Below are 26,909 nucleotides of genomic sequence, written 5' to 3'. Positions count from 1 at the left end.
GAATCAAAGTAGGAAGACATTTATTGTAAAAGAGGAACTTGCATTTTGCTGTGATTGTTTTGTCTTCTTTTCCTCTCTCACAGAAATCCAGTGAAGCTTCAGAAGTGCCAACACCTATATCCATACCTGTTAGGGGCTAAGCTAAGGGCACCGAAGAGATTATGTATGTTAACCATGACGAACAGGAAGGGCCATGTTTGACCTATACACCTTCTGCTGTTCAACCCAGGACAAATATTAAAAGCAGAAGGCAATTTAAAAAAGAAAGGAGATGAAGGATTATTTTGTATTACCACGTAAAACACACAGATGTTCCCAAAGGCAAGAACCACTTTAATCAACTCCTTGAAAGACAAAAGAGGTTTCAACATTGTGCTTCGACTCCTGCATCCAAACCTGCTCTTTGTAATGAGTGCAATTTCCCCTCTAACAGCAGCATCTAATTTCTCGTTTTCATTAAAGGTTCAACATCCTTAAATGAAAGACAATTAAAATAATTTCAAAATGCAACAGCAAAAAGCCAGAACTGCTTTACAAGCAAACTCTTCGCCTAATTCCTCTTTAGATTCATCTCCCACTTCTGCTCCCCTCCCGTAATGTCAACCGGATTTAAGGAGAAGTTTTCAGAAGCAAGGAAGAATTCCTCTGGTGTAATACCACTAAGTGGGCCTTTAGGTCTTACTAAGCACTAATCCCACTGCTGCCAAAGGGAATTTTGCTTGGATAAAGACTGACAGATCTATCAGCCTCTGTGTCCTCACCGTGCTCTGCAGAAATTCAGATCATTAGGAGAGGAGCTCCTGGATTAGGATTATTTGGTCAGTTGCTCCACTATTAAATAAATGGACCGTTGCTAACAGGCCACTTTGGTAGAAAATATAGTTATTCTGATAATGATATGGTTCATGTACAGAAGTCTTTCTCAGCTAATGGGTGTCTTCCTTAGGATGACTGTTAAAGGCCTATGTCATGAGACATTGTCAGGCTCCAGCCTTTGTCAGCATTTTGAAATACAGAAATGCAGAACTAGAACATATCACTTTTGTTACATATTCCCCCCTGCCCCCCCATATTTTACTCTCATTATAATAGACACAAAATGGTGATGACTTTTAAAAAACACCAGTGCTGAGGAAGGCGTCAGTGACTTGAAAACTGCTGGTGTCAGAAAAGCAGCATCTGAAAAATGGCTAATAAAAAGAATTGAGCTTAGTCTCTGTCAGCAGTGCAAATCCTCATTATGGTATATGACTACATTTATGCTTATGCTTTGTTCTGGTCTTGCTGTATTAAGACAATGCTTAGTGAAATGACAGAAAAACAAAACAGAAGAAAGTGCTCACTGTTCAGCATTTCTAAACAACTAATTCCAAGAGCCAAGTGAGCATGCTGGGCATTTTTTCCTGCCTGAAACCCTCTAATATATATATCTACTGCTAGAAAGTTCATCTAAAACTGTAATGCTAGAGGAGAACTTGGAAACAGACTGGACTTTACAACCCAGAAATTTCTGTTCAGTCTTCTGTCCTCATCTTAGATAACTATGAGTAAGTTCCTGTGTGGGTGAATGAACCGCCATGAGTTTTCATTTAAAATCTGTCCCTTGAGCTAGACTCCCCTGCCTTCAATTCTCTGTCTCTCTCAACTGAAATGGAATGTTGTTAGCCGGAAAAGGCTATGACATTTCTCCTCTGCCAGTGATGGGTGGAGACTCTTTCCTTATATTGGGAGTTTAACTCCCAATCCTGCTGCTGTTACAGCATGGAGGCAAATGCCAGAACATGTGCACACTCCCACTCCTCTTTCTGGCAGCTCTTTTTTTAGTGGCATCGTGCCCGACCATCTTATCAACACACACCTCAAGATTCTCCCCCAGGTTCTCACAGATGGAGAGTTTCCATAGGTGGTCCCAACCATCAATCTGCAAGTGACAGCTTGCAGCAAAACTGGCCTGGACCTCATCATCATCATTAGAATCAGAGAATCACAGACTGGTTTGGGTTGGAAGGGACTTTTAAGCACATCCAGTTCCAAATCCCTGCCATGGGCAGGGACACCTTCCACTAGACCAGGTTGCTCCAAGACCCTGTGTCCAACCTGGCCTTGAACACTGCCAGGGATGGGGCAGCCACAGCTTCTGGGCACCCTGTGCCAGCGCCTCAGCACTCTCACAGGGAGGAATTTCTTCCTTATAGCCAACCTAAATCTCCCCTGTTTAAGTCTGAACCCATCACCCCTTGCACTGTCACTACAGTCCGTGATGATGATTCCCCCTCCAGTATCCTTGTAGCCCCCCTTCAGATATTGGGTACCATTCTCTTCTAGCTTTCTCCTTTCTTTTTAGGTAGCATCTTAGTGCTCTTTAATCACAGACTGAGCTTTTGCAGCAATTCCAACTCACTATGCTCTCTTAAATAAAAACAAACAATCCATCCCAGTTCCTGTAGCGATAAGCTTTTCAGCCCTTTTTCTTTCTCCCAAGAAGTTTTATACTGAAAAGGCTGTTTTGTTTTGAGGTTTCTAAGTTCTATGTGTTCCCTGAAATCATTACTCCAGTACAATCTTTTCCTCTTGTATCAGGGCTGAGCACTGTGAATGATCATTGTTAAATATATAAGCTGTCCTCCACAGCTGAATCACTGCAGAAAAAATGGGAGATTACATATCAAATGCTTTTACAACTCTGCCCATGTATGAAAATACACACACACATACTCAGTGCACAAAGGGTCTTGTTTTGAACGAGAAACTGCCAATTACTGTCCCCACAAGGCTAATTTATATCTCTGTGACTTCCACAGCTGTAGCCCACAGATGCATTCAAGGTTCAAAGTACCTGCTGAGGAATTAATCCTTTCAGAGGCTCTTCACTTTCTTATTCTGAACAAACCTTCATCAGTTTTCCAAGCATAAGAGCACGGTGGTGTGTGATCTTGGGAAGGCTGCCTTCCTCAGGGGCATAGCATGCAAAGGCAAGCCTGAAAGGCACCAGGCTTGCAAGATCCCAATGACAGATGGTTTTATGGTACTGGTTGCTTTGTTTTAAAAACATATTGGAGGTAGGCTCTTGCACTGAGATCCCCTCCCCTTTACACTGATATGGCTTTAATGATAGAATCAATTAAGTTGAAAAAGCCCTTCAAGATCATCAACTCCAACCATCCCCACAGCACTGCTAAGGCCACCACTAAACCATGTCACTGAGGGCCTCGTCTACACCGTGTGTGAACACTTCCAGGGATGGTGATTCCACCACTCTTCAAGTTTTAACCCATTACCCCTTATCCTGTCAGTACAGTCCCTAATGAAGAGTCCCTCCCCAGCATCCCTATAGGCCCCCTTCAGATACTGGAAGGTTGCATGTGAGCTACTGGCCCAGTGTGCAGCTCCAGAGGAGCAGGGACAGATGCAATGATGCTCATCTGCTTCACTTGGGTTGTTTTTTTAGCCAGAAAGAAACAGACATAAGAAGCAAGTATTGCTCCCAGATGTTTCAGTGGGGTGCTGGTTCTGAGATCTAACACTCAATCTTCCACTGCAAATGAGGTTCAAAAATAAAAAGAAGACAAGACTGCACTAACAAGAGCAGCAGAGACAGTTACGAAACTCTTATTTTGAGATTTTAATTGATATGATATTGATGGTAAGGAGAGTACCACTGTTTCCCCTGGTATGACCTCTGCAGTTGTGAGATAAACCAAAACTTCCCTGACAAAGACTCTAATCTCAGCTCTTAAAATACAGTCAGCCACCTGCTCTGTATAGACAATCTAACAAAATTAGAGATCCTTGGAATGAAGCCTGTGTTTTTCTCAGTTCAATATCCAGACCTGGCTGGCTCCTTCAGCCAGAGAGATCATGCACTGGTGGAGGTTAGTGCTCAATTCTTGCTCGGATCCTCTAATTCAGTTAAACTCTAGAAATTATCTGGCATATTCATAAATGAATGAGGAACATGAAGTTCTCAGAAATAAATGAGGGAACAGAAGGTTCTACATTTAAGCTAAAAATACAGGCACCATCTTCATCCTGCACTCACACACTGGTTTGTCAAGGAAGTGGGGCCTGAAAGAACAGGGCACACAATGCCAAGCCCTTGGCTAAGAGAGGTGCAGACTCTAATCAGGCTCTGAATAACACCACTTTCCACATTGTGAGAGAACACTGTTTAACCAACACTCCTCACAGCTTCATCTGCTGCTACTCTAGTTACAGCTAAGGCAATGTCTTCCCATTTTGCTCTCTATAGCTCATCAGTAGTACAAGCATATGTCATGCACTAATAGTCTGATAAACAACTGAAGCCATTTATAGTTCATTCAAGGGGAATAGTGTTATCTTCTGTGGTCATCTTATTTAGTAAACTCACATGGATCTGTTTAATTAATCACAAATAAATGAGAATCTTCTCTTGGAACTGAAACAAATTACAGTTGAGGTAGGCTTTCCATGGGAATTACTCACTTCCCACTATATTTTTAGACCATTTATGCAGGCTACTTTAAGTTGCTTTATTTCCACATATAACAACACCTGAGGTTGAAAAGCTGACTTTAATCCCTGAAGCTGTCTGGATACCAGGCTATCAAAAGAATAACACGAAGTCTACTAGAGCAGTCAAGTCAGTCCTGGAACAATGCAAGGCAAGAGCAAGGGTCATGGATGAGCTGCCAGAGCTCCTCACCCTGCAGTGGCTGCACACTGGAAGAATGCTCCCACTGTTGTAAAAGCTGCTCCTCTTTCGTGGTTCAGATAAATCACCTATATAGCAATAGGGAACAGGTATTACAGACCGGTACTACAGTTTGGATGCAAAAAGATTGTCTCAGACTTTTTCAGGACGAGGTCAACCGTCTCAGTTGCCTATTTTAGACTGCCAGAAAACAAAGATCAGACAAAGTAACAGATACATTCATAGGGGCTTAAAAGTTACTATTATTTCCTTTGTAACATCTGCTGCACAAAACCAGTGAGGTTTGAATGTCAATCTGTATCCTTTCTACCTCACACATCATCACCAGCAACTCTGAAGGAGTATTTTGCAAAGGTCGCCTTTGCAGCCTTTTCAAATGTCTCTGCTACCACTGAAGTTATTCCCTAGACATTCCCAGTAGAAAGGGAAATAGATGTTTTCTGCACAAATGAAGCTGCAAAGGGAAGAGTTAGGCTGGTAAAGATGACAATTCTCAGCAGAGCTTATGGAAGAATCATAGAATGGTTCAGGTTGGAAGGGACCTTCAAGCTCATCCAGTTCCAATCCCCTGACACAGGCAGGGACACCTTCCACTAGACCAGGTTACTCAAAGCTGCATCCAATCTGGCCTTGAACACTGCAGGGATGGGGCAGCCACAGCTTCTCAGGAGTCTTACTTTGTTATGCCACTAGGTAAAAATGGTGCAGTTGGCAATTTAGTGCTTGATAGAGGCATAAAGAAACAAATTACATTGATTGTCTTAGCCTTTTCACGTGCCCTGACTGCTGCAAGAGAAAGCAGAAGCATCTTACCATCTGTTATGTTAGCTAGAATAACTTCAATAAACAGAAAGGAGTAACAGAAAGACTGTCCTGTAAAATCTCTTCCTAGCCAGAACTGAACAAGGCAGCCATAATCCAAAACACACTAAGCGTGCCAGGAGGCTCCTGCAGAGATCTCCCACTGGTCCAGACTGAGTTTAAACTAATTTAAAGGATACAAAGTGTGTATCTCAGGGCTAAGCCTAAAGACAAATAAGGATGCAGTGCCCTAGCACTGTGCCCCTTATGCCTAGGATGAAAGGAGAGTTACTTCTGGCACTGATGCAATGTGTGCTGCAATTGGTCACCAATGCTCATGTAGGATATGGCAGACACGGTTCTCGGCGAGGGCCTGGGGCTGCTCAGGCTGTTCGGTGCAGATGGACATCCTCTATGAAATCACAAGCTACATTTTTAGCTTGGCTTTGCAAACCACTGTGAAGCTGGCATGGGCTGGGGGAAGTGAGCTTGCCCAGGATATGGCGCTTCATATTGACGTGAACCTCACAGAACATATCTGCATTTGGGAGTGGAGCTTACTGGAGGGGAATTTTTTAACTGGCCCACTGTGATTCTGGCTGAGAGGCCTCCCTCCTCCTCCTCACTGCCACCTCGCTGCTCTGAAACATGACAGAGGTTTGTTCTTTGTCAAACTCCACTGCACCCATTCCTCAGCTTCCCCATCTGAGGTGCAGTCCTGCCATTGAATACAATACCAGTATTTATCTTTTTATATACTGGTGTTATGTGTGAAGTAAATTGGCGACTTTTCATTTGCTGTCATGGCACTGTTACTAAGTAACTGTAACATGAACAAGGAACTAAAAACTATGCTTTACTCCTTACTGCGAGGGCTTTGTTGGCTGCTTGGTGTACAGTTGGCCAACACAAAGCTTCAAAAAGCTGTTGACTGAGTTTGCCCTCAGCCCCTGCTCTCTCTCTTGATACAGTACTCAGATTGGAGGCATTACCCGAAGTTTCACCCAAAAGGGATTGCAAGATACGATCAGAAAAATAGTATTAGCCCTACTTAATTGTGTGCGACTATATAGCTACATCTAATTATGCATCCCACAGGGAAAAATAAATTACATTTCAGATGCAGACAAAGATAAAAAGAGAGGCAATGAAGAACAGCATAGCAAAATACTGCCATCATTCAAGCTACCCCACAAGAACAACCCCTCATGCTTTTGTCAGACTCTCCCAGGACCTGATATTTTGAGGAAGAACAGGACAGACTACCACATGGCTTTACAATTCATGTCAGGACATGAACAGGACAAGTACCACATGGCTTTTCAATCCATGTCAGAAATGCAAAATCAAAGGGACAACAATGGAGTCATAAATCCAAAGTTACTATTGGCTGAAGGTGCAAAACAAGTGTAAAATGATTTTTGTGCCAGAAAAGGTGTTTAGTTAAGTCACCAAAAAAAAACTTTGCTAAAGTAACATGAAATAAAATAGAATGACTAAACATATTAATATACACAACTAAGAACAATTCTGTAATATCTCAAGCTATTGAAAATGGTAACCAAAAGGTTATGAAAACCATTTATTCTTTACCACCAAGTTCCAACTGTTGAGCTTCTCCTTGGCTAAGCCTCAATTTGATGTTTTCTTCAACTATCTTGATGATTGTTTTATATACACTCAACCCATCCAAGCTGTGACACCACCTCCAACAGTGTGAATACCTAAAGAGCTCTAAGGAGGGGAAACAATTGCTCTAAGTAGTGGCAGTGCGTGACCCAAGGCAGAACGATGTCAGTAGAGTGAGAAATCCTTTTCTGATATGGGAGCTGCTATAGTTTATGTGGCCATTGAAAAAACCACCATGATTTTCAGTAGCTGTGAAGAGAAAGAGGATAGATGAACAGGTAGTGGTCCAAGATCTCCTGGAGGGTATTCCTCATTTGGACTGAAGCAGGCTAGGTTGTTCCCTCATCTGGGTCACTCAACTATCCTCATGACAGCATTTTTGTTCAATCACCTACCTGGCACAGAGCAAGCTCAGAAGAATGTGATTTTTACTTTAAAGCATCTTTCCTGTGCACCTCTGTTCTTTGGTACTCTATGTGGGTACCTTTCAGCAGGCGATGGCTGAAGCTCCTCTGCATTTCCTGCTCGCAGTAAAGCCATGCTGACAACTCTTAACTTTTTATGTCATATCAAATACAAAAGGTCAAAAAAAAAATCCCCTCCCACTGTGACTGGGATTTCTTGCTAAATCAGCATTACTCCAAAACATAAAGTCTCGCTGAGTTTTTAAACATTGTCCTTAGGCTGTTGGCCTCCTCTGAATTCCTGTTGAATACTGATTTTGGATTTAAAGGTCCAGCTGTCCACCTAACCAGGTTGCCCTGGTGTATACAAACTTTGACTAATTAATGGGTTATTTAAAATGTGCAGATACCTCAAGGACTAAAGAACATGGAGATCATGAACTTTTCTTCTCCTGCTTTATGCCACAATGCTTTAGATCAAAATACAGTTGTACAGAAATACAGGCTTGCCCTTCAGGATACAACCACCAACCAGATTTTTGTGTGGATTTCTTGTCCAGACACATCTAAGGCAAATCTGACTATCCTTAGCTATAATCAATCTTAGAATACCAGGAAAATGACTTGATATTAAACTTGAGACCACATGTTGGCTTTTGAGATATTCATAACTCCAGCAGACCTTATATTAAGCAAATGGAATTCATTTTGTAGACGTTAGCCGGATGCATCTCTCCACAGGTGAGCTACCATCTAGGCAGGTTTAATGGACAATTCCTCAGGCTGCCCTGGCAATTACTCCTGTGCTGACCTAGAAGGATCATTAATATTAGGGAGTCGAGATGCAATTCAATTTCCACTCTGGCTCAGCCCTAAGCTTCTTTAAGTAGATGCTGTCAGCTGTGTCAAATTATATATGATGCCTAGGTGATGTGGGAGACTATTAGGAACAGAGCTGGGAATGGCAAACTTAATTCACAAAGTTTTCAGCCTGAACTTGAGCAGTGGCCTAAAATACCAACAGGCCAGAACCATTCAGCACAGGAAAACTCTACCAATCACCCAAAACTGTTGGGGGGGGGGGGAGGGAGGGTGTTAGACACTATAGGAAGAGCAAAACAAGGTATGGATTAGCCCAGAGCAATAAGAGCTGCATATTAAGAGGTTTCAAATCATACAATGAAACAAGTGGCTTAATGGCAGAACTCTAAGGAAGCCCTGCTAATGAATGTAAACAGGATTAGGCAATATACCCAGCACGCCAAGGTATGATCCTCACTCCTACAACTGCAGTAAAAAGGATAGCTCGGATCCAGCTCAGCAGGAAACCCTTTCACGATCATGAAAAAAGCCCCCCCCAACCATCACTCCTCTCTACACAACAGTTCCAACCTGTAAACTGCGACAAACCTGAACAACCATCTCCCCTACTTTATTATCCTCTGAGTCATCTGAAAGACAACAACATATCAGAAAAGCTTTCCCCCTTTTCTTTCTTCCTAATGAGGAAAAAAATAGAAAAATGAGACATTTATGTACAGATAAAAGGGTTTACAAGCCCCTTTGCCTCTTCTGGCAACCCTCACCTTTGTCTTTGCTCACTATCGCAATACACCCCATGTCCCACCTGGTGCCACCTCTAGTTTTGCCAGCAGAATTCCCATGGTGCACACAGGCACCAGAGTGCGTGCACCATGCGGCATTTTAACTCTTCTCGGGGATGCATAAGGAGCCAGGAAAGATCATGCACTTCCCCAGAGGAGCTGAGTGCTCCCTCCCAAACAACATACCACCTTTCTGCTTGTTTTCAGGTAATACGGCAAGCTTTGGAAGCGAAGCTCTTTTAAGTCAGTTGCCTTGGGGGTTTGATATAAACAAATAAATAAATGGATAGATGAACAGATAGATAGATAAAGAGACACCCCCCCCTTGCTCTTCAGTCTTAGAAACAAGCAAATAAACCATTGATCTTTAAAAAAAGAGACAGTTTTGTTGTCATAAACATGCAGCAATTTACCCTCCACCCCCCAAGAGATTAGAATGAACTTCCTTAACAAATGAAGCTACTTTGCATTATATATCATGAAATATTAGTCAATCAGATACAGTCATTCACTAATATGCAATTTTTTCTTATCAAAACATGCATGTAACTCACAGGAATTCCAGTTGTGCAAACGCTCACTGAAAAAAGATCAAATCAACACAAATACACACATAACGTACGCACACACATACACGCAGAGCCAGAGCCAAAATGAGAAGCATGCATGGTCAGGGTTTAAGCATCATTTAAGCCAAAATAATTGCTAGATTAGTAAAAAGCAAGCAGCCTGGCAACTATTTGAAGCAGGTTTTATTCATGCTTTTATTTGATCCTGCATTATTTTCCTTTCCTTTATACTCGTTTGGAGCCAACATGCTAAAAAATAAACCCTAGCTCTATTGCTTAAAAAGAAAGCAGAAGAGAAAAAGCAGAAGCATCCATGCTCTGGGTACCGAAGCTGTATTATCTTGGAGCAGAGAAGAAAAAAATATAATTCAATTTAAAAGCTTTTTCTGAATTTAAAACAGGTATCGTGCACACATTTGATCTTAGCATTAATGACATGCAATCTCCAAGGAGATCTATTTTAATTCAAATAATAATAATAAAATTCAATTTCAGTAATCAGTGCAAATGGTGCAAATGCCTTTTTGCTTTTTTGCTTATTTTTTTTTCCTTTCTCCTCCTCGCTGCCAGCCTAACGGCATCTTAAACCCTGCATGCTGCAGTGCCTCGCCTGTGCTCTGCATCGGCTGTGAGAGAAGCAGCTACCTGCGAGTTTTCACAGTGCCATCTCATATCCATGTCTGCCTGGCTACCCTGCGTGCTTACGGCTTTGCTTTTGGGGTTGGGTTGGTTTGGTATTTTTTTTTCCCCTCCCCCCCCCCGCCCCCCTCAATTCCTAATGGAAATCCCAGGAAATTCAGTCCATCCTCGGAAATCAATAGTGGTGGCAGCCGCGCTCCCGGCGAGGCGGCGACGATCCGCCGCCTGCGCACCCGCGTCCCCCCCGCCCCGCCTCGCCCCACCCCGCGCCGGCCCCGCACCGCACCGCACCGCACCGCCGGGGGACCCGGCGACGGCCGCCGCGATGCGGAACGGAGCGGTGCGGGCTCCGCCCCGCCGCGGTGGAGAGGGAGGGAAGGAGAGAAGGAAGGAGGGAGCTAGCGCAGGAGCTGGCGATGGGTGTGGGGGGGGACGGACACGCTTTTCTCTCTCCTCTTTTCACCGGGGCGGCTGCGGGAAGGCGGGGGGTGTGCTGGGTGTGACGGTGCTGCGTTTTAACAGCGTCTCCCAAAATATTCACGGTTGCTTTAAACTCCCTTCAGTCTCTATTTTGAAGATGCATAGAACGCCCAGGCTGGTGTTACGTACAGGCATGACTGTTATCAGAGGGTTATAGTTTCTCCTGCCATACAATTTCTCACCACCATTGCAGGGTGGGTGGACTAGACGACCTCTGAAGGTCCCTTCCAACACAAACTGTTCTATGATTCTATGATGCGAAGGCACTGGAAGCACTGTGGGCTTAGCATGGCAAAGCAGGTCAAAATGCACCTGATCATAAGGTCCTTTCCAACCCTAACTATTCTATGATTCTATGACTTTACAGTTAAGTACTCATGAGTTTACATTTCAGTAAAATCCAGAGTGCTTTTTTGACTCCAGTCCAAATATACGAAAAACGACACTAAATGCAAGAAAAAGCTATGAACCTGAACTTAAGTACACTCTCCTAAGCTCTACATGAAAGTTTTGCTGAATATGTGTGTATTTTGCCAAATACATACAACTTACTGCTTAAAAACACTGCACTGACGGATAGGAAATGTAGCATATAGCATAGTATAGCAAAACAGTAGTACAGCTTGTATTTCATAGCCTGGGCCCTTGTGCTAAATATCACAAAGACAAATAGATGTAGTTTCTAAAATGCAAAAGCATTTTAAATTGCCTGAAAAGCCTACATCAAAAAAAAGAAAAAAGAGATAAAATCCAACATACACCTCCCGAGAACAGAATAAGCCAAACTTGAGATTTGATTTAAATCTAAATATGCTAGATATTTCATTAACTAGACAAGAACAGTACAGACATATCATCATTAAAATCCTCGCTGCTGCACAGAACAGGCAGTTAAAATTATTGTAATTTATCTAGGAAAATAGCTACCCAAGAGCAAAAAAGCTCCACAATTTGTTTTGTATTTGTAGCTTGTTTTTTTTCAGATACCATTTTACCAACAAAAATTACACCTACAATTCAGGGGGAGGTGGAAGCCTCAAGTTCTTACACTTCAGCCTAAGAGCAGGCTCAAATTAAGCTGTTTGAGATGAAAGTAAGACTTCTGCTACATTATCCATTACTTCTGATGCTCTTCATGAACGTGCAAGTTATGTGAGATTTAAATATAAGGATTAAATTGGCATTCCAGCTTGAGTCACAGCTCTCTTGGACTCAGGTGGGCTCTGCTGATAACCGGTCACCTGCAAACCCCTTGAAAAACGTATTTAACAACTCGGAGGTGTACGTGGATTTGCAGGCCACAGTGAGTTTTCATTTCCTAATTACTCAGATGCAAATTCATTCTTGTCCAGGGAGATCTGGTATTAAAGAAGTAGCCTTTCTCTTTTTGCAGGACAACCAGGATAGAATTTAGGCTGTGTTCAACATGACATCTTCACTTTCCCCCTTGATACTTCTGCAAGGCTCCACTCTGCTAAACTACTAAACTCTAGGAAATAAATGTCAGTGTCAACACTTTTTGTTATCCCTGTAACACTCGCTGTATTCGGCACCTGTGACAAAATTACCCTCTTCTGGCATAAGTCTGCAATCTCCTTCCCAGAGGTCTCAACTTTCTCATCACCCTGTCAGCCAAACTCTGCCCCATCAGGCCAGCTCGCAGATACCACTGTTCCCATGGATCGCTGGAAAACAAGCTCGACATTGATGAAAATCTTTAAGAGAGCTGCCTTCCCTGCTCAAAAGGTCAAAATCCTCCTCCTTCTTTAAGCAAATGGAAGTAGACAAGCTGTCAAGGGAAAAAATTACCCTCTCAAGAAGCCATAATTTAGATCAATCCTTCCTGTTTGGAACTAACAGCTGCCATTAGACTTTAGTCCCAAAGCATGTACTGCCAAGAAACAGGTGGAATGTGCTCTTTTTGCTGGGCACAAATGTATTTTCACTGCTTCCTATTACCATCTTACTTACTATCCCCTACTTTTTTACTGGTCTTTCCCTATCCTTCTCCATCTGGCTGATCAACAGTCATAATAATACACAGGGAAAACTAGAGGACATACAGCTATTTGGGTAATTACATAGGACACATTCTGTCTCAATTGTTTCCATAAACTACGTTTCTTACCCTTGCAAATATTAGCACACCTACCTGGCTTAGTCATAAATACTCATTCTTTTTTCTACGGTGGAGGGGACAAATTAAATGAGAAGACACACAGATGCAGATTTGGGAAGGGAGAAGCAGTCAGCTACTTGCACTGAAATCTTCCAAGGATGATTAAATAGCTGCAATTCTTCACATTATTGAAATGGCAAAATTAAACACTGGTGGAAGCATGTTTGAAGCTGAACACCTATAAGAATAAAGAGGAAGAAATTTTGCTCCTAGTCTGATCCTATCTACAACAGCACATACAAAAAGATGAGTGTATGATACCCTTCAGTGGGTAAAAAACCAAAATCAAATATCAGAGGAGACAAATGCAGAGCACCATTCTGAAATTGTGGAGATACAATGCCCACGCTTTGCTAATTAAAAATAATCCAGAATGACAACATCTGATTATTCACAGGGATCTATTTCGCCCCTGTAGCTACACAAATATACTACCAGTTGTAACATTCCGAAAGTATTCACCCTTGCTCTCCTGCGCTGCCTAGGAGAAGAGCCTTTGCCCCCTGTTTCCACCTAGGAAATACCAAGGCTGCCTTAACTTGTTCCTGACTGTCCACTGTCTGTGTAAAGACATCATCTGCCTTGGTTTCTGCACCAGCTGTACATCTGTATGGGTCACAAACATATAGCCCCTCCTTCTTTCTGCAGGGGCGCAAAGGGAGCACAGGACAATGATAGAACAAATCTCTTTGATACGTTGTTTCAAACCAACACCCAGGGATTTTAGGGTGCTATTCTCGTTTCAGTGGATGTCAGTTCAGGCCCTGGGAGAAATGAGGACACAAAGCCCCTTTTACTCTGTGCTCTTCAGCATGGCAGAGATCACGTTTTCTTCCCCCAAATAAGAACAAGGCAAATACAGAGAAAAAGAAGTCTTTGTGTTTGTTCCTCCTGGGTTCATAATGCACATCTGTGTGCACACAAGTAAATAAACTGGGAACAACTGCAGATGAGGATATTCTGTAAACAATAAAGATATTTATACCACTTCATGCCTAAGTCAACATTTGATACTCAAATGTTTCAATATGATTGTGTATTTCACAGATTATCAGATTCAAAGCAATTCTCTCATCAGCTTTGGCAGGGTCAGGAAGGACTTTACCCTCTTCTGTCAGCCTTCTGTATGGATAGCAGGGACAACTGCCTACAGCAAAATGTATACAAGATAATGTATACAGGAGATTTAATTAGATATTAGGAAGAAGTTCTTCCCTGTGAGGGTGCTGAGGTGCTGGCACAGGTTGCCCAGAGAAGCTGTGGCTGCCCCATCCCTGGCAGTGTTCAAGGCCAGGTTGGACGGGGCTTGGAGCAACCTGGTCTAGCGGAAAGTGTCCCTGCCAATGGCAGGGGGCTGGAGTTGGATGAATTTTACGGTCTCTTCCAACCCAAACCAGCCTGTGATTCTGTGATACCGTAAGACACAAACCTGTTGTACCAGACAGTTAGAGGAGCAAACAGAAAGGTGAAGTCTCAGCTTCCAGCATATTTTCCCCAGGTGTGACTTCGCCCTGCTCCATCAGAGCCATTTTTAGCAGCTGGGGAATTCTTGATGCAATTTCAAAGTTTATAAACCAGGTTAAATCTAAGACTAACAGAGCAGAAAGTGCAATATATTGGGTTTGATTGATCTGGATCTTTGGATTTCTGGAACCTGTTGGTTCAAAGAAGACAGCTATTAATATATTGTTTGTTCTACTTTAAAATCATACCTTTTCAGAGACACCCACAGAGCTCAGAAATAGGTGTGCAAATGCATTAATTTTGGGCTTTGCTACATTTTGCAGAGTGGGAGTATGAGAAGAAAAAAAAAGAGAATGTGAAACCTGCCTTCTAAATTAAAGGTTTTATATCCTAATAAATAATTTCTTTGGTTGTTAGTAAACGCTTCCATTATCCCCTAATGTGGAGATGCCCACAGAGACTGGGTGTCTACTGCTACCTCTTGAATCAGAAACCTGTTTTGACTGTTCTGTCAGGTAAACAGCAGAGCCTGGGCTGTACATTTCTATGCTCTGCAGAACAATAAAGCAGCTACTGAATAACTGCACAGACACCCACAGCAGCACAGACAATGTAATGTGGCTTGCTCAGCCAGCACAGAAATTCTTCCCTGTGAGGGAGGTGAGGCCCTGCCACAGGTTGCCCATAGAAGCTATGGCTGCCCCTTCCCTGGCAGTGTTCAAGGCCATGCTGGATGGGGCTTGGAGCAGCCTGGTCTAGTGGAAGGTATCCCTGCCCATGGCAAAGGACTGGAAATGGGTAAGCTTTAAGGTCCTTCCAACCTAAACCATGCTGTGATGCTGCTGTGATAAGCTGACAAGGATGAAAACATGGAGAGAAACCTTCAAGTGAAGAGCTAATTAATGGCTGCAGTTGTGTGCTGGTTATCAGGAGTGCTCTAATTACAGGCCTAGAGGAAGAACACAAAACTAGTACAGGAATTCACATTTAGCAGAGAATATCCTGCTCTGACATCAGCCTTGGGGTGACAGGAGATGAGGAAGCTCATGTGCTGATAAGACTGAACATCTAGAAAGCACAGGGCTGCTCACCTGCCTCTCTGCCCGCAGCCAGGTTTAAAAGGAAAGGGTTTTTACCATGGAGGAAAACCAGGCAAACTAGAAGAGGCCATGCAAACTACACTGCAGCCAAGTCGACCTACAATCAAGATTAAAAGCAATGGGAACTGCTTCGTTTCTGAGTGAGAAAATTACATTTTCTGAAAGGGCACAACAACACAGGAAGCTGAGCCCTTGATACTTGGACAGTTCTAATAAAATTAAATGAAAAAATCTCCAACAAAAAGGAATTTGAATAGTTCATGAGAATTACATGATTTTTACACTTTAATTAAATTACTGCTCTGGCTTAGCTATTTTGCCATAGGCAAGAACTACTCAAAGTTGTTGGTGGGGGGGTATTAGTTGTTTTTTGTTTGAAGTTCATAGCATTTAAAAAAATGTAATTAGTAGAAAACCTGAACAGGAATGCAGAGCCCGAAGAAATTCATGGGGATACTTCTGTGCATTGTGCAAGAGGCATTAAAGGGGCTGGTGAGAAACCCTGCTCCTTATAAAATTAACAGCAGTTCTGCAAGGATTTCAATCCTTATTTTTCGAAACATCCCAAAGTCTGTCCTCTGCTTTCGTACCTCTTTGGGAATCACAGTCACCTACAAGCACAAGTGAGACCAGTGTTGACATTGCCTTGCCATTTACTGGTAAGGAAGCAGAAGAGGGTGTCATTGCCATTCTCCTCCTAAGCAAGGCTTGTAACCTTAAACTAGTTTAGGATTGCCTAGGATACATTGCTTGTATCCTAAGCAATCTGTATCCTTAAAAATTTCACACACCTATTCAAGGCAAGAGCTACTAAAGAAACTGGTCTGAAGGTGGAATACATATTATGCATCATTTTTAAGGAAGACCATAGGTGATTTTAGGATGATCATAGGGTAGTGAGGCACTGAAACAAGTTGCCCAAAGAAGAAGTAAATGCTCCATCCCTTTCAGTGTTCAAGGTTAGGTTGGACAGAGTCTTGATCAACATGGTCTAGTGTGAGGTGTCCCTGCCTGTGGCAGGGGGTTGGAACTAGACGATCTTAAGGTCATTTCCAACCCAAACCATTCTGTGATTCCATGATTTGACACACTGAACCAGTATGGAGGCATGTGATGTAAGTGGAAAGGTTTCACTGCCTACTGGTGTTCACTCTTTTTCAAACTAAAACTTTGACGCACTATTTATATTCATTTATATCTGTACATACCTAGTTAAAACACAAATTAGCCATAACTTTCATTTCATTATGACAAGACATGAAAAATCAAAACCATATTGCTCATTATGTTATTCTTCCAGTGCATACACAGGGTATTGCATAAAACAAAAAATAAAGAAGGAATTGTATTTTTGTGCTGCTTATCTGTCAGAAAGTCTGCTCGTGCAGGTCACAGTTCTATGAGCAGTCAAATAAACTCATGATGATAAACTGGAAATTACAAACCTTGTGTACAAGGCCACACACAAGCATGCATACCCCTACATGCTGGAAACACCCTATTTGCTTTCTGCTTTGTTTACTATCAAATCTTACTTCTTATGCTAAGAGACAAGTAATTAGAAGTCTGCTAATCAATAGACCGTTTTATTATCCAGTGGAGCTCTGAATAATCCTCATAATTTAACTAGCTTCTGAGTAGGCCAGCAGGGAATACATGGAGAAAACAAAGAATCTGACAAATACCAAGGGCTAGTCAGTACAAAGCAGCTTTCAAGAAAATAAAAAGCTACCCGAGATTAGTTTTAAGCAGTGGAATTAAAACAAACAAAATGCAAATCTGTTTTTTCTTCTTTTCTTAGCAGTACAATTCACAGCTGCTTTGTCCCAGCTGAGTCCCAGAGGTCAGGCACACTCTGCCTGATGGAGGAGGCAACTCCTCCTGCTCTAGGGATAGCTCCTTGGCCACAGGAGGAGCACAAAAGGAAGAGAAGGAGTACCTTATCCTCCCAGGGCTCCCTACAGGTTTAGGTTTCTCTGCAGAAACCTTCTGAAGAGAAGCTGCAGCACGGCTATGCTGGACCAGCAACATCCTTGAGCAGCAGAGCAAGGTACTCTCAGGCTCCATTAGAATGCCCTACTTTATGCCACTGCAGAAGTGGATTTAGCACCTAAACGCTAACCATAAGGAAGCAGGAACGTATTTTCTGCCACAATATTCAGCTACTCAAAGATTACAAAACCAGATAATTCACCTGCTCAGATCTCCTCCCCCCTAGTTTTTTTAACAATATCACTGAATTTTAATTGCCATTTTACAAGGACATGTAGTGACATGACAAGGGGGAATGGCTCACTGTGCTTCCAGTGACGAAGGTGCAGATTGATTTAAACAGTGAAGAGGACTGACCCCATTACAATATCCCTCAAATTTCAGGAACAGAAGTAAGCTGCAGCAGTTCAGAAATAAAGCATTTTTTTATCAGTGTAAATGCATTATTTGGGGGAAGATCCAAGTTATAAAGAATAATTTGGGTTCATACTTAAACAGGGAAGATTTAGGTTAAATATAATGAAGAAGTTCTTCCCTGTGAGGGTGATGAGGCCCTGGCACAGGGTGCCCAGAGAAGCTGTGGCTGCCCCATCCCTGCCAGTGTTCAAGGCCAGGTTGGATGGAGCTTGGAGCAACCTGCTCTAGTGGAAAGTGTCCCAGCCTGTGGCAGTGGTTTGGAACTGGATGAGCTTTGAGGTCCTTTCCAACCCAAACCATTCTGTTATTCTAGATGTGTATATTTATATAACTGAAGGTGACCAGGATAATTATTCTCTGTCTACCAAAAATGTTTTCTGTGCTTTTAAGAAGACTACAGAATAAAAAGTAGGACGTTCTGGAGCAAAAACATTAATTAATCCTGAATGTATTTTCTATGCTCTTTCATTTCCTTGACAGCATAGCTGCACTGCCTCCTCATTTATTGTTAATGAGCTAAGTATATCCTTACTTGGGCTTTCTATAAAATCAAAACAATAAAAATAAATAAAACCAGCCTAATGTTAAATTTAAGCCTTTATCTCCATAAGAAATATTTAGAACTGAAATCACAGTCTGGTTTACATCCCAAACATTTCAATATTTAACACAACCCTGCCGTAGGAAATGCATAAATAATAAAATGAGTAAGACATGGAAGGATGAAAGCAGAGGTTTTTAAAAAAACCCACAGGGTGCAGATGCAAAAACTTGTGTATTTATAATAAAAAGTCGAGTCACTGCCTCTTACAACTGATCATTTTCACATTCAACTTATTTTACCAGTCCATGACTGGTGGTGCAGTTTATTTAATTTATGATATCATTTCTAAATGTTTAATTAGCATCAAATATAAGTACAATGTCAGCTCTGAGGAGCTTGGGTGTAACAGGCACACACAGAGCATCTCCCTTATGAGGAAAGACTGAGGGAGCTGGGTCTCTATAGTTTGGAGAAGAGGAGATTGAGGGGTGACCTTATTAGTGTATATAAATATATAAAGGGGGAGTGTCACGAGGATGGAGCCAAGCTCTTCTCAGTGGCAAACAATGATAGGACAAGGGGAAATGGGTACAAACTGGAACACAAGAGGTTCCACTTAAACTTGAGAAGAAACTTCTTCTCAGTGAGGGTGACAGAACACTGGAACAGGCTGCCCAGGGAGGTTGTGGAGTCTCCTTCTCTGGAGACATTCAAAACCCGCCTGGACACGTTCCTGTGTAACCTTATCTAGGTGTTCCTGGTCCGGCAGGGGGATTGGACTAGATGATCTTTTGAGGTCCCTTCCAATCTCTAGCATACTGTGATACTGTGATACATGACTGAGAGGTTTCTGATGTCAGGAATCCAAAGAAAAGGCTAAAACAGCCTTTGAAAATCAGAGTGCCACAAGGAAGCAAAATTTGGTTGGAAAGCATCGCTTGGTTCCTGCTTACTGGCCTAATACTTATTTATTTGCAAAGTCTCTTTAGCTAATTTTTGCCAGATGCCATGCCAGGTCATTCTGTCTTCGATCTAGCTGTCATTAGGCCCACTCTCTCAGAGCAGACCTTCCCAAGCCCCTTCTACCCAGACTGATCCTACAGGAATGCAGAACTGGAGACCTCCTGGTTCAAGCGGGCTACATCCTTACCATCACCAGCACAGGACCTTGATATCAACTGATCACACCAGTTTGTTTTTGACTGGTATTTCTACTGGAACACCACTCTTTTTATTCCCAACCTAAGTTTAACTGTGGTCAGTTTATCCCTGTTTCCTCAGATGTCACATCAATCCTATCATACAAATACTCCTTGTCCCACTCATGATTATTTTCACTTCTAGTTATTGTTTTGCTGTGCTAAAACAAGCCACACTCTTTTAAAGGATGGCAGTGTGAGAAGGATCACATCAGACAAGCAAAGATGTGATCTCACAGTAGTTCTTAAGCTCTGCTGTAACTAATACTGTGTTTCTTTGAAGTACACTGGAATAAAGACACCGTGTTTCCAGTGGATGCAAAGTACTGCTGTGCAGCAAGTGCCACATAAAGCAGCCTTTTTTTCTCCTGTAGGACAGGATCTTTGCTGGTTCTCCCTCCTTTGATACAGGCCAGCAGTACAGTTGCCTTGTCCACGGCCACAACACGCCAGTTTACCCGTACTGTTGTCATTTAGCACATGGCATGCTCTCCCTTCTCATTCATTTCTAACTGATGAGCAATTGACTTGTAGCTGAATATCTTGTTCTTGTCAAGTATGTGATTTTGCACTTGATACTAATGAATTCATCTCTCTGCTCCTACCCCAGTCCACAGGGTTATTCAGCTTGATACCTTTGTTTTCTCCATATTGACAATGTCTCCTTTCTTTATGCAATGACTAATCAGTGTACCTCCACTTTTTGAGCTACTCCTGGGCTACAGTTTTGCTGCTGTTCATTAATGCGTCTCAAGGAAGAAGTGAGATCTGTAATCAACCATCTCATCAACTAGCAGCAAAATAGTGTTTTTCTATTCCTTGTAGGTTGTGTCTAAAATCCTGGCTTCATCTTAGGGCTACCTACAGCCTTCATCCTGAATCAGAATTTGAAAGGAGTTCATACTAGAAAGACAACAAGAGCTACTAGAACAGAGTTGGGCAGAATGATAACAAAAAAGAAGAGAGGAACAAGAGGCCAAAATAATCAAAACAATATTGCCCACACCACCAGAAGAAAGAAGGAAAAATGTCACAGTCTCTATAGAGAAAGGGGATTATTTTGAGCCATACCTTTACTATGACCCACGTCTTGTTGACATAAAAAACTGATGCTAATAGCAAAACACATCCTCAGTAAAATTAGCAACTCCTTCTTTCTCTACAGCTGTAACAGAATAATTGATTACTGAAGTAGAAGCCAAGAAAAAATACTGTGGAAGACACCAGGTTCATTCTTTATCAGACTGATTAAGTAAAGTTTTAAGGCCTCATGCTCGCTCTTTGCAGACTGGTGAATTCCATCTGTTAAAAATGAGTTCCAGTTGGCACACAGAAAATGACTGCACTGTTGTATAAGCATCTCCACTAAGCTTTGTCATTTATTTCTGTAATTAAAACCATTTAGAGAAAGACGTAGCCAGTTTAAGTAAATTACGTTACAATAGAACAATTTTAATAACAATCCTGAAGTTATTAATGAACACTCAATTCTATATAGGAAAGTATAGGAGTAGCTGCTGAACAGGATTATTGTTATTTCTGCACGTTTAAATGCGTTTTCTGCAGAGAATATGGCAGCTACATTTGCATAATAATCATAAATCCAATCCAGCAATGTAATTTTATTTTTCTGAATAACCAGTCTCCTAATTTATCAAGGGCTCTGAACATATGAAATGGTGGAGCAGAGGGTAAGATAATGATACATCTTTTTCGTGGGATTTAGTAACTAGAAACAAGGAGGAACTGAAGGATGAAATTTTAAAAACCATTTCTATTGATTGTAAAAACATAGTTTATTGCTTCTTATATCTGTCTGCATAGTGTTTGTCACTCTTCAACTCTCCAATCCTAAGAAAATCAGCAAAGAACTAAAATCCCCCTCTTTTGTATTTAGAAAATACAAAAATGTGACATTTCCCAGAGCCTTTCCTAACAGAACAAACTGTGGCTAAAAGCCGACGGGCACATCACTCCGTACAGATGACTTAAACATAAGTGCACACAACAAGCCAGAAAAGCAACATCTGAGTAATGGGTTTCGCTTTTGTAAGTGTCAGTATTTGCAAATCCTGTGCCTTTTCCTCTTCCTGCGTTCAGGGGAACCATCTCCAGTTACTGGAGACTGTCACTGGCCAGGTAACCTTAGAGGAGGTAACCAAACCAATGAACCCCATGGCCCTAGGAACACTGAGCTCTAAAAGGACCATGCAGCTTGGTCAATAAGCTCTGCATACATTCAGCTGTTTGCTTCAGGACAAGATCTGCAGTAAGATGAGGCAATGGTCCAGCCCACTTTGGTCAGAAAACTTCTTTCCATAATTTCATCAAGCTCAACAAATGGGACAGCACTAAGGATCATGACCTCATCCATTTGTGGGAATGGTCTGGGTTGGAAAGGACCTTAATATCATTTAGCTCCAAACCCATACTAGACTGGGTTGCTCAAGTCCTGTGCAATCTGGCGTTAATAATTCCTAGATCATTTATCCTCTGATAAAAGTAATTCATATGATCATTTATCCTCTGATAATTATAAATACTAGATCATTTATCCTCTGACAAGAACAGGATATGAAGATAAAGCCCATTATATGATAAAATGATTGTGCTCTTCTCGATATTCAGACATATTCTGTAAGTAGGGGCTAGGTAAGTACACAGTACTGTCATTACTGTTTTATTACATGAAAACCTCTAACTTCTGCTACAAAATAAAGTTCTTTTAAAAGCTCTGCATACAACATTCACAACTGAAAGAGCAAAACTCCCTGACAGGTAGACCATGGGAAGATACAAGAGCCACTGTTAGAGAGTAAGCTCCCGAGAAGAAACTCGGAGACAGTATATAGCTCATAAACGTATGAGTGGTTAAATATCTTAAAACTAACATTACTCTCACCACATTTCCACCTTCTGCTTTGGTCTCCAAAGAAATTCCCATCACCAGAGCCTTCAAAATGGGCTTCTTAGCCTAAGAAGAAAGGTCGTTTTATAGTGGCACAGATGGCTATGTTCACACATCTTCACTGTGAGAGTTGGTCAGGCACTGGAACAGGTTGCCCAAGGAAGTTGCGAATGCTCCATCCCTGGCAGTGTTCAGTGCTAGACTGGACAGGACTTGGAGGAACCTGGTCTAAGGTGAGGCATCCCTGGCCATGGCAAGGGGTTGAAAATAGATGAGCTTTAAGGTCCCTTCCAACCTAAACCGTTCTATGATTCTGTGATCTTTTCCTCTTACAAGTGGTGGCTTCTCATGAACAATTTTACAGCTGAAAGCTAAGAAATAACATACCTCAAACAATTATGTTCTCAGTGTGGGAATTTGACACGTGTCAAATGTTCTTTGCTACAAAGAGAAAAGCACCTTTCTCACAGACTTCTACTACATCTTGCTTCACAAAGCCAACGCTACATTTTTGTTTCAGGGTAGCCCAGTGATGTGACTGAAATTAGCCAGTCCGTCTCAAACCTGAGACATGACACTGCCTATGACATCATAAAGAAATGGCACCTGATGCCCTTCCTTCTCTCCATGATGAGAAGCCTCGAGGGTTTAATCTTTGTAACAACACCTCCCCAGACCAAAAACTCAGAGCAAATCTGGTTCCTCTGACAGGTGACTCCATCACAAGAAAACTCATATCAGGCCCTAACTTTACACTGAGACAAAGGATGCTTATTTCATGTGATTCTTTAAATTAAGTTAATATTTTATGCTTGCTTTGACTCAAAAGCTTTTACACTCCTCTGTTCTCAGCCCCTTTCTCCTTTTCTCTATTATTTTAACAGGCAAAAAGTAGTAAAAGCAAACAAAGGGAAGAAGGAAACAAAGAGTTTACATATTTTCTGACCAAAAAAAGCCACGGAAGATTAAAAATCCACTGAAAGCAGAAATATATAGACAAGTAGAAAAAAAGAGGTCAGGTTCCACATAAATGTGCTTTCACAGAAAAACTACTCATCAAGCCTCTCTGAGGTCTTTTCTCCCTTTCCTAGCAATCATATTAGGGCTCACCAAATAAACAACCTCACTAGACTGGTGTCATAGCCTAGGCGAGTGAATTAGCACCAAATGAACAGAGACATCCATTGGGACTAGTATAGATTTCACTGTTAGGTTGCTAATGTGCATTTGTTCATGACACACACATTCTACACAAAGCAATAAAGCCTCCTTCTGTTCTCACACTTGCATACGCCATATAAAAGTCCATTTGAAAACACCTCGACTTGCGGCATTGACAGGAGCACCCCATTTCTACATACCCTGACTTAAAAACTTCTTCCTGAAAGTTTCTTGGCAGTATCAATCACCTCAGTGTTCCCAGGAAGGGAAAAACAAGGCTGTTACTACTGCAAGAGAACAACAGAGCCATGGGGAATTAGCACATGCAAGGATGCTGCCAAAGTTCAATGAGAAAAGGCAACTTGAGGAATGCTGCTGCTTCAGTAAAGAAAAATATGGGGAATAGGTTTTGAGGGGAGAAGATAATAATGATTAAATAGGCTAAGTAAAAGGGAGGAAGGATGCAGAGAGTAATCAACCACAATTTGTCAATAGAGGAACGAGCCTAAAAGTATGCAATTAATTATGGAAAGTAGGACAATTAATAAAAAATACATAGGAAACACATATGGAAAAATATACAGAACGATCTGTTGTGTGGGTGAGAGAGAAGAGAGAAAGACAATAATGTCAGATGTAATATGCTACTAAAGCTTTTTATTTCCTCACGTCCCTTTGCTTTCTAAACTCTAGCAAAACATTACCTCATCTATTTGTCGGGGTTTTTAATCCCTAGGGTGAAAACTTGCATTTCTCATCTTTTCACTGAAGACAGCAAAACTCTTATCTAGCTAGAGCACCATCAAAGACAGTGTCACACACAGCTGACTCTGTCTTCAAATACATTTGTGTGTATTTGCTAAATACATTTTGAATGTATGCATCCATCTCTTCACAGGAAAAGCTCAGGGAGTTGAAACATCAAGAAAGTTCTGTTGTGAAATCTGTCCCAGATATAAGAACACTCCCCACATTTCTATAGTGGGCTGTAAGTAATCAAGGAAAATGGATGTGCTACACACTGTTTAATCAGTGGATAATGCAAAAGCATCAAATACCTTCTTTAAAACTATTTTCTAGCATCTCTGTAGATCCTCACCTTCAATTCTTTTGAAAAAGAGAAGCTTCAGACAAGAGATTTTGGCATAAAAAAACTTCACTAAAATCCTGAGCTTATTTACTTACACATATGCATAGAATCACAGAGTGGTTTGGGTTGGAAGGGACCTTAAAGCTTATCCATTTCCAATCCCCTGTCATGGGGCAGGGCCACCTTCCACCAGACCAGGTTGCTTCAAGCCCCATCCAACCTTGCCTTGAACACTGCCAGAGATGGGGCAGCCACAGCTTCTCTGGGCACCCTGTGCCAGGGCCTCAGCACCCTCACAGGGAAGAACTTCTCCCTAATGACTAATCTAAATCTCCCGTTTGAATCCAAATCATTCTTTGTAACTTGGATTTTTCCCCAAATAATGCATTTACACTGATAAAAAATGCTTTATTTCTAAACTGTTGCAGCTTACTTCTGTTTCTGAAATTTGAGAAATATTGTAATGGGGTCAGTCCTCTTCACTGTTTGAAAGCAATCTGCACTTTCAACACTGTAAGCACAGATGTATTTACAGTTCTGCTTCCCAAAGTCTGTTTTGGGGGCATTCACTGTGTGGCAGAGGGTAGTACAAAAGATGATCACAGCAGTATGCTTCTGATCCAAGGTCTGGCACTGAGCTACTTCAGAATGAACCAGGACCAAATGCAAATTTCATAGCCTTCCCACCAACATACATCTTCAACCAAAGAACAGCCCATTTGTGATTTATGCCACTGCTTCTTTCACTGCTGAAACTCTCTCAGATGTCCTCATCACTTCAGGATACTGCCCTTCAAATTTGCTTTATAATGTGCCTTGTGCATTTCATAAATCAAAGCTGAACTCTTCACTTCTGTGCACTACTCCTGAAAATAACCTCACACATCTTCTGAAGTACGATCCATTCACTTGATGAAACGCTAAGATTTTTCCTTAACGTGTCCTGGTCAAATTCATAATTATAGCACACATCCCATTAAATGTTCCATGTAATAATTAGATGATAATTACTTGATGATTTTCCTGAATAAGACCTGTGTGAAATCTCTATTCAGTGCAGAGTCATAGACTCACAGAATCACAGACTGGTTTGGGTTGGAAGTGACCTTAAGATCATCTAGTTCCAATCCCCTGCCATAGGCAGGGACACCACGTGCTAGACCATGTCACCCAAGGCTCTGACTAACCTGGCCTTGAAACACTGCCAGGGATGGAGCATTCACAACTTCCTTGAGCAACCCATTCCAGTGCCTCACCACCCTAACAGTAAAGAATTTCTTTCCTCTATCTAACCTTAACTTCACTGCTGAAATTTAAACCACTACCCCTTGTCCTATTTCTACAGTCCCTGATGAAGAGTCCCTCTCCAGCATTCTTGTAGCCCCCTTCAGATACTGGAAGGCTGCAGTGAGGTCTCCACACAGCCTTTTCTTCTCCAGGTTGAACAGCCCCAACTTTCTTAGCCTGTCTTCATATTGTCTTCCTACGGTCACAGAACTGGAATCTAATTACTGACATATAAATTCAGCAAACTCAATGAAGCTACATTATACCATCAGGAGGAAATTCTGAGTAGCTCTTCAGTGACAAAATCTAGGAAAAGCAGCTTTGACTGCAGAGAATGTTGAAATGACTCAGATGTGGCTTAACTTCATGTCTGGTTTGATAGAGAGAAGCCTAAGTTAAGGTACCTAGAATATTCTGCCACCCAGTTTTCAGAGCAAAATGAATTTAGGTGCCCAAGAGCTTTTGCCATGTAGAGGAGTTCTGGACTACTGTTATTTTTTTAATCCCCCATATTTTGCCTAAACCCCATTGTTAGATGTTGGAGGCCTCTATGGGCTCTTGCCCTGTAACCCTTATAGCATGCTGTGAGTTTGCATGGTTTTTAGTAAGTTCTAAGAGGATCTGCATTTGATTGGTGTATTTTGCTGTTCACAAAACTAAACCAAATAATTTTAAAGAGTCCACTTAGGAGTCTGAGCAAGACTTAGGTCAGTGCACATAAAAATGTAGTAATACTGCATACAGGAAAA

At 41.7% G+C, this 26,909-nt stretch overlaps 1 protein-coding gene across 34 annotated transcripts in view; it reads right to left on the bottom strand.

The window, feature by feature from the left end:
- The window catches only part of NRXN1 (neurexin 1), a 678,625-nt gene that overhangs the window by 41,650 nt on the left and 610,066 nt on the right, over window positions 1-26,909 (bottom strand). Inside the window, exon 1 of one of the 34 annotated variants that reach the window (XM_061353933.1) lies at window positions 10,346-10,567. The exons of 32 other annotated variants lie outside the window; for them this stretch is intronic. In XM_061353933.1, the coding sequence (XP_061209917.1) occupies window positions 10,346-10,378 (33 nt within the window). In that variant the 5' untranslated portion in view covers window positions 10,379-10,567. Of the gene's footprint in view, window positions 1-10,345; window positions 10,568-26,909 lie in introns of those variants that run through there. One more of the 34 variants, XM_061353927.1, reaches the window with a different exon arrangement.

This window comes from Neopsephotus bourkii, unplaced genomic scaffold (genome assembly GCF_033783945.1).
Source record: "Neopsephotus bourkii isolate Nb327-2 ecotype Australia unplaced genomic scaffold, CSIRO-AGI_Nbou_v1 NB_71, whole genome shotgun sequence".
In the NCBI taxonomy this organism is placed as follows: Eukaryota; Metazoa; Chordata; class Aves; order Psittaciformes; family Psittacidae; genus Neopsephotus; species Neopsephotus bourkii.
The sequence above is the reverse complement of the archived record's forward strand: the minus strand, read 5'-3'. Positions and strand labels throughout refer to the sequence as shown.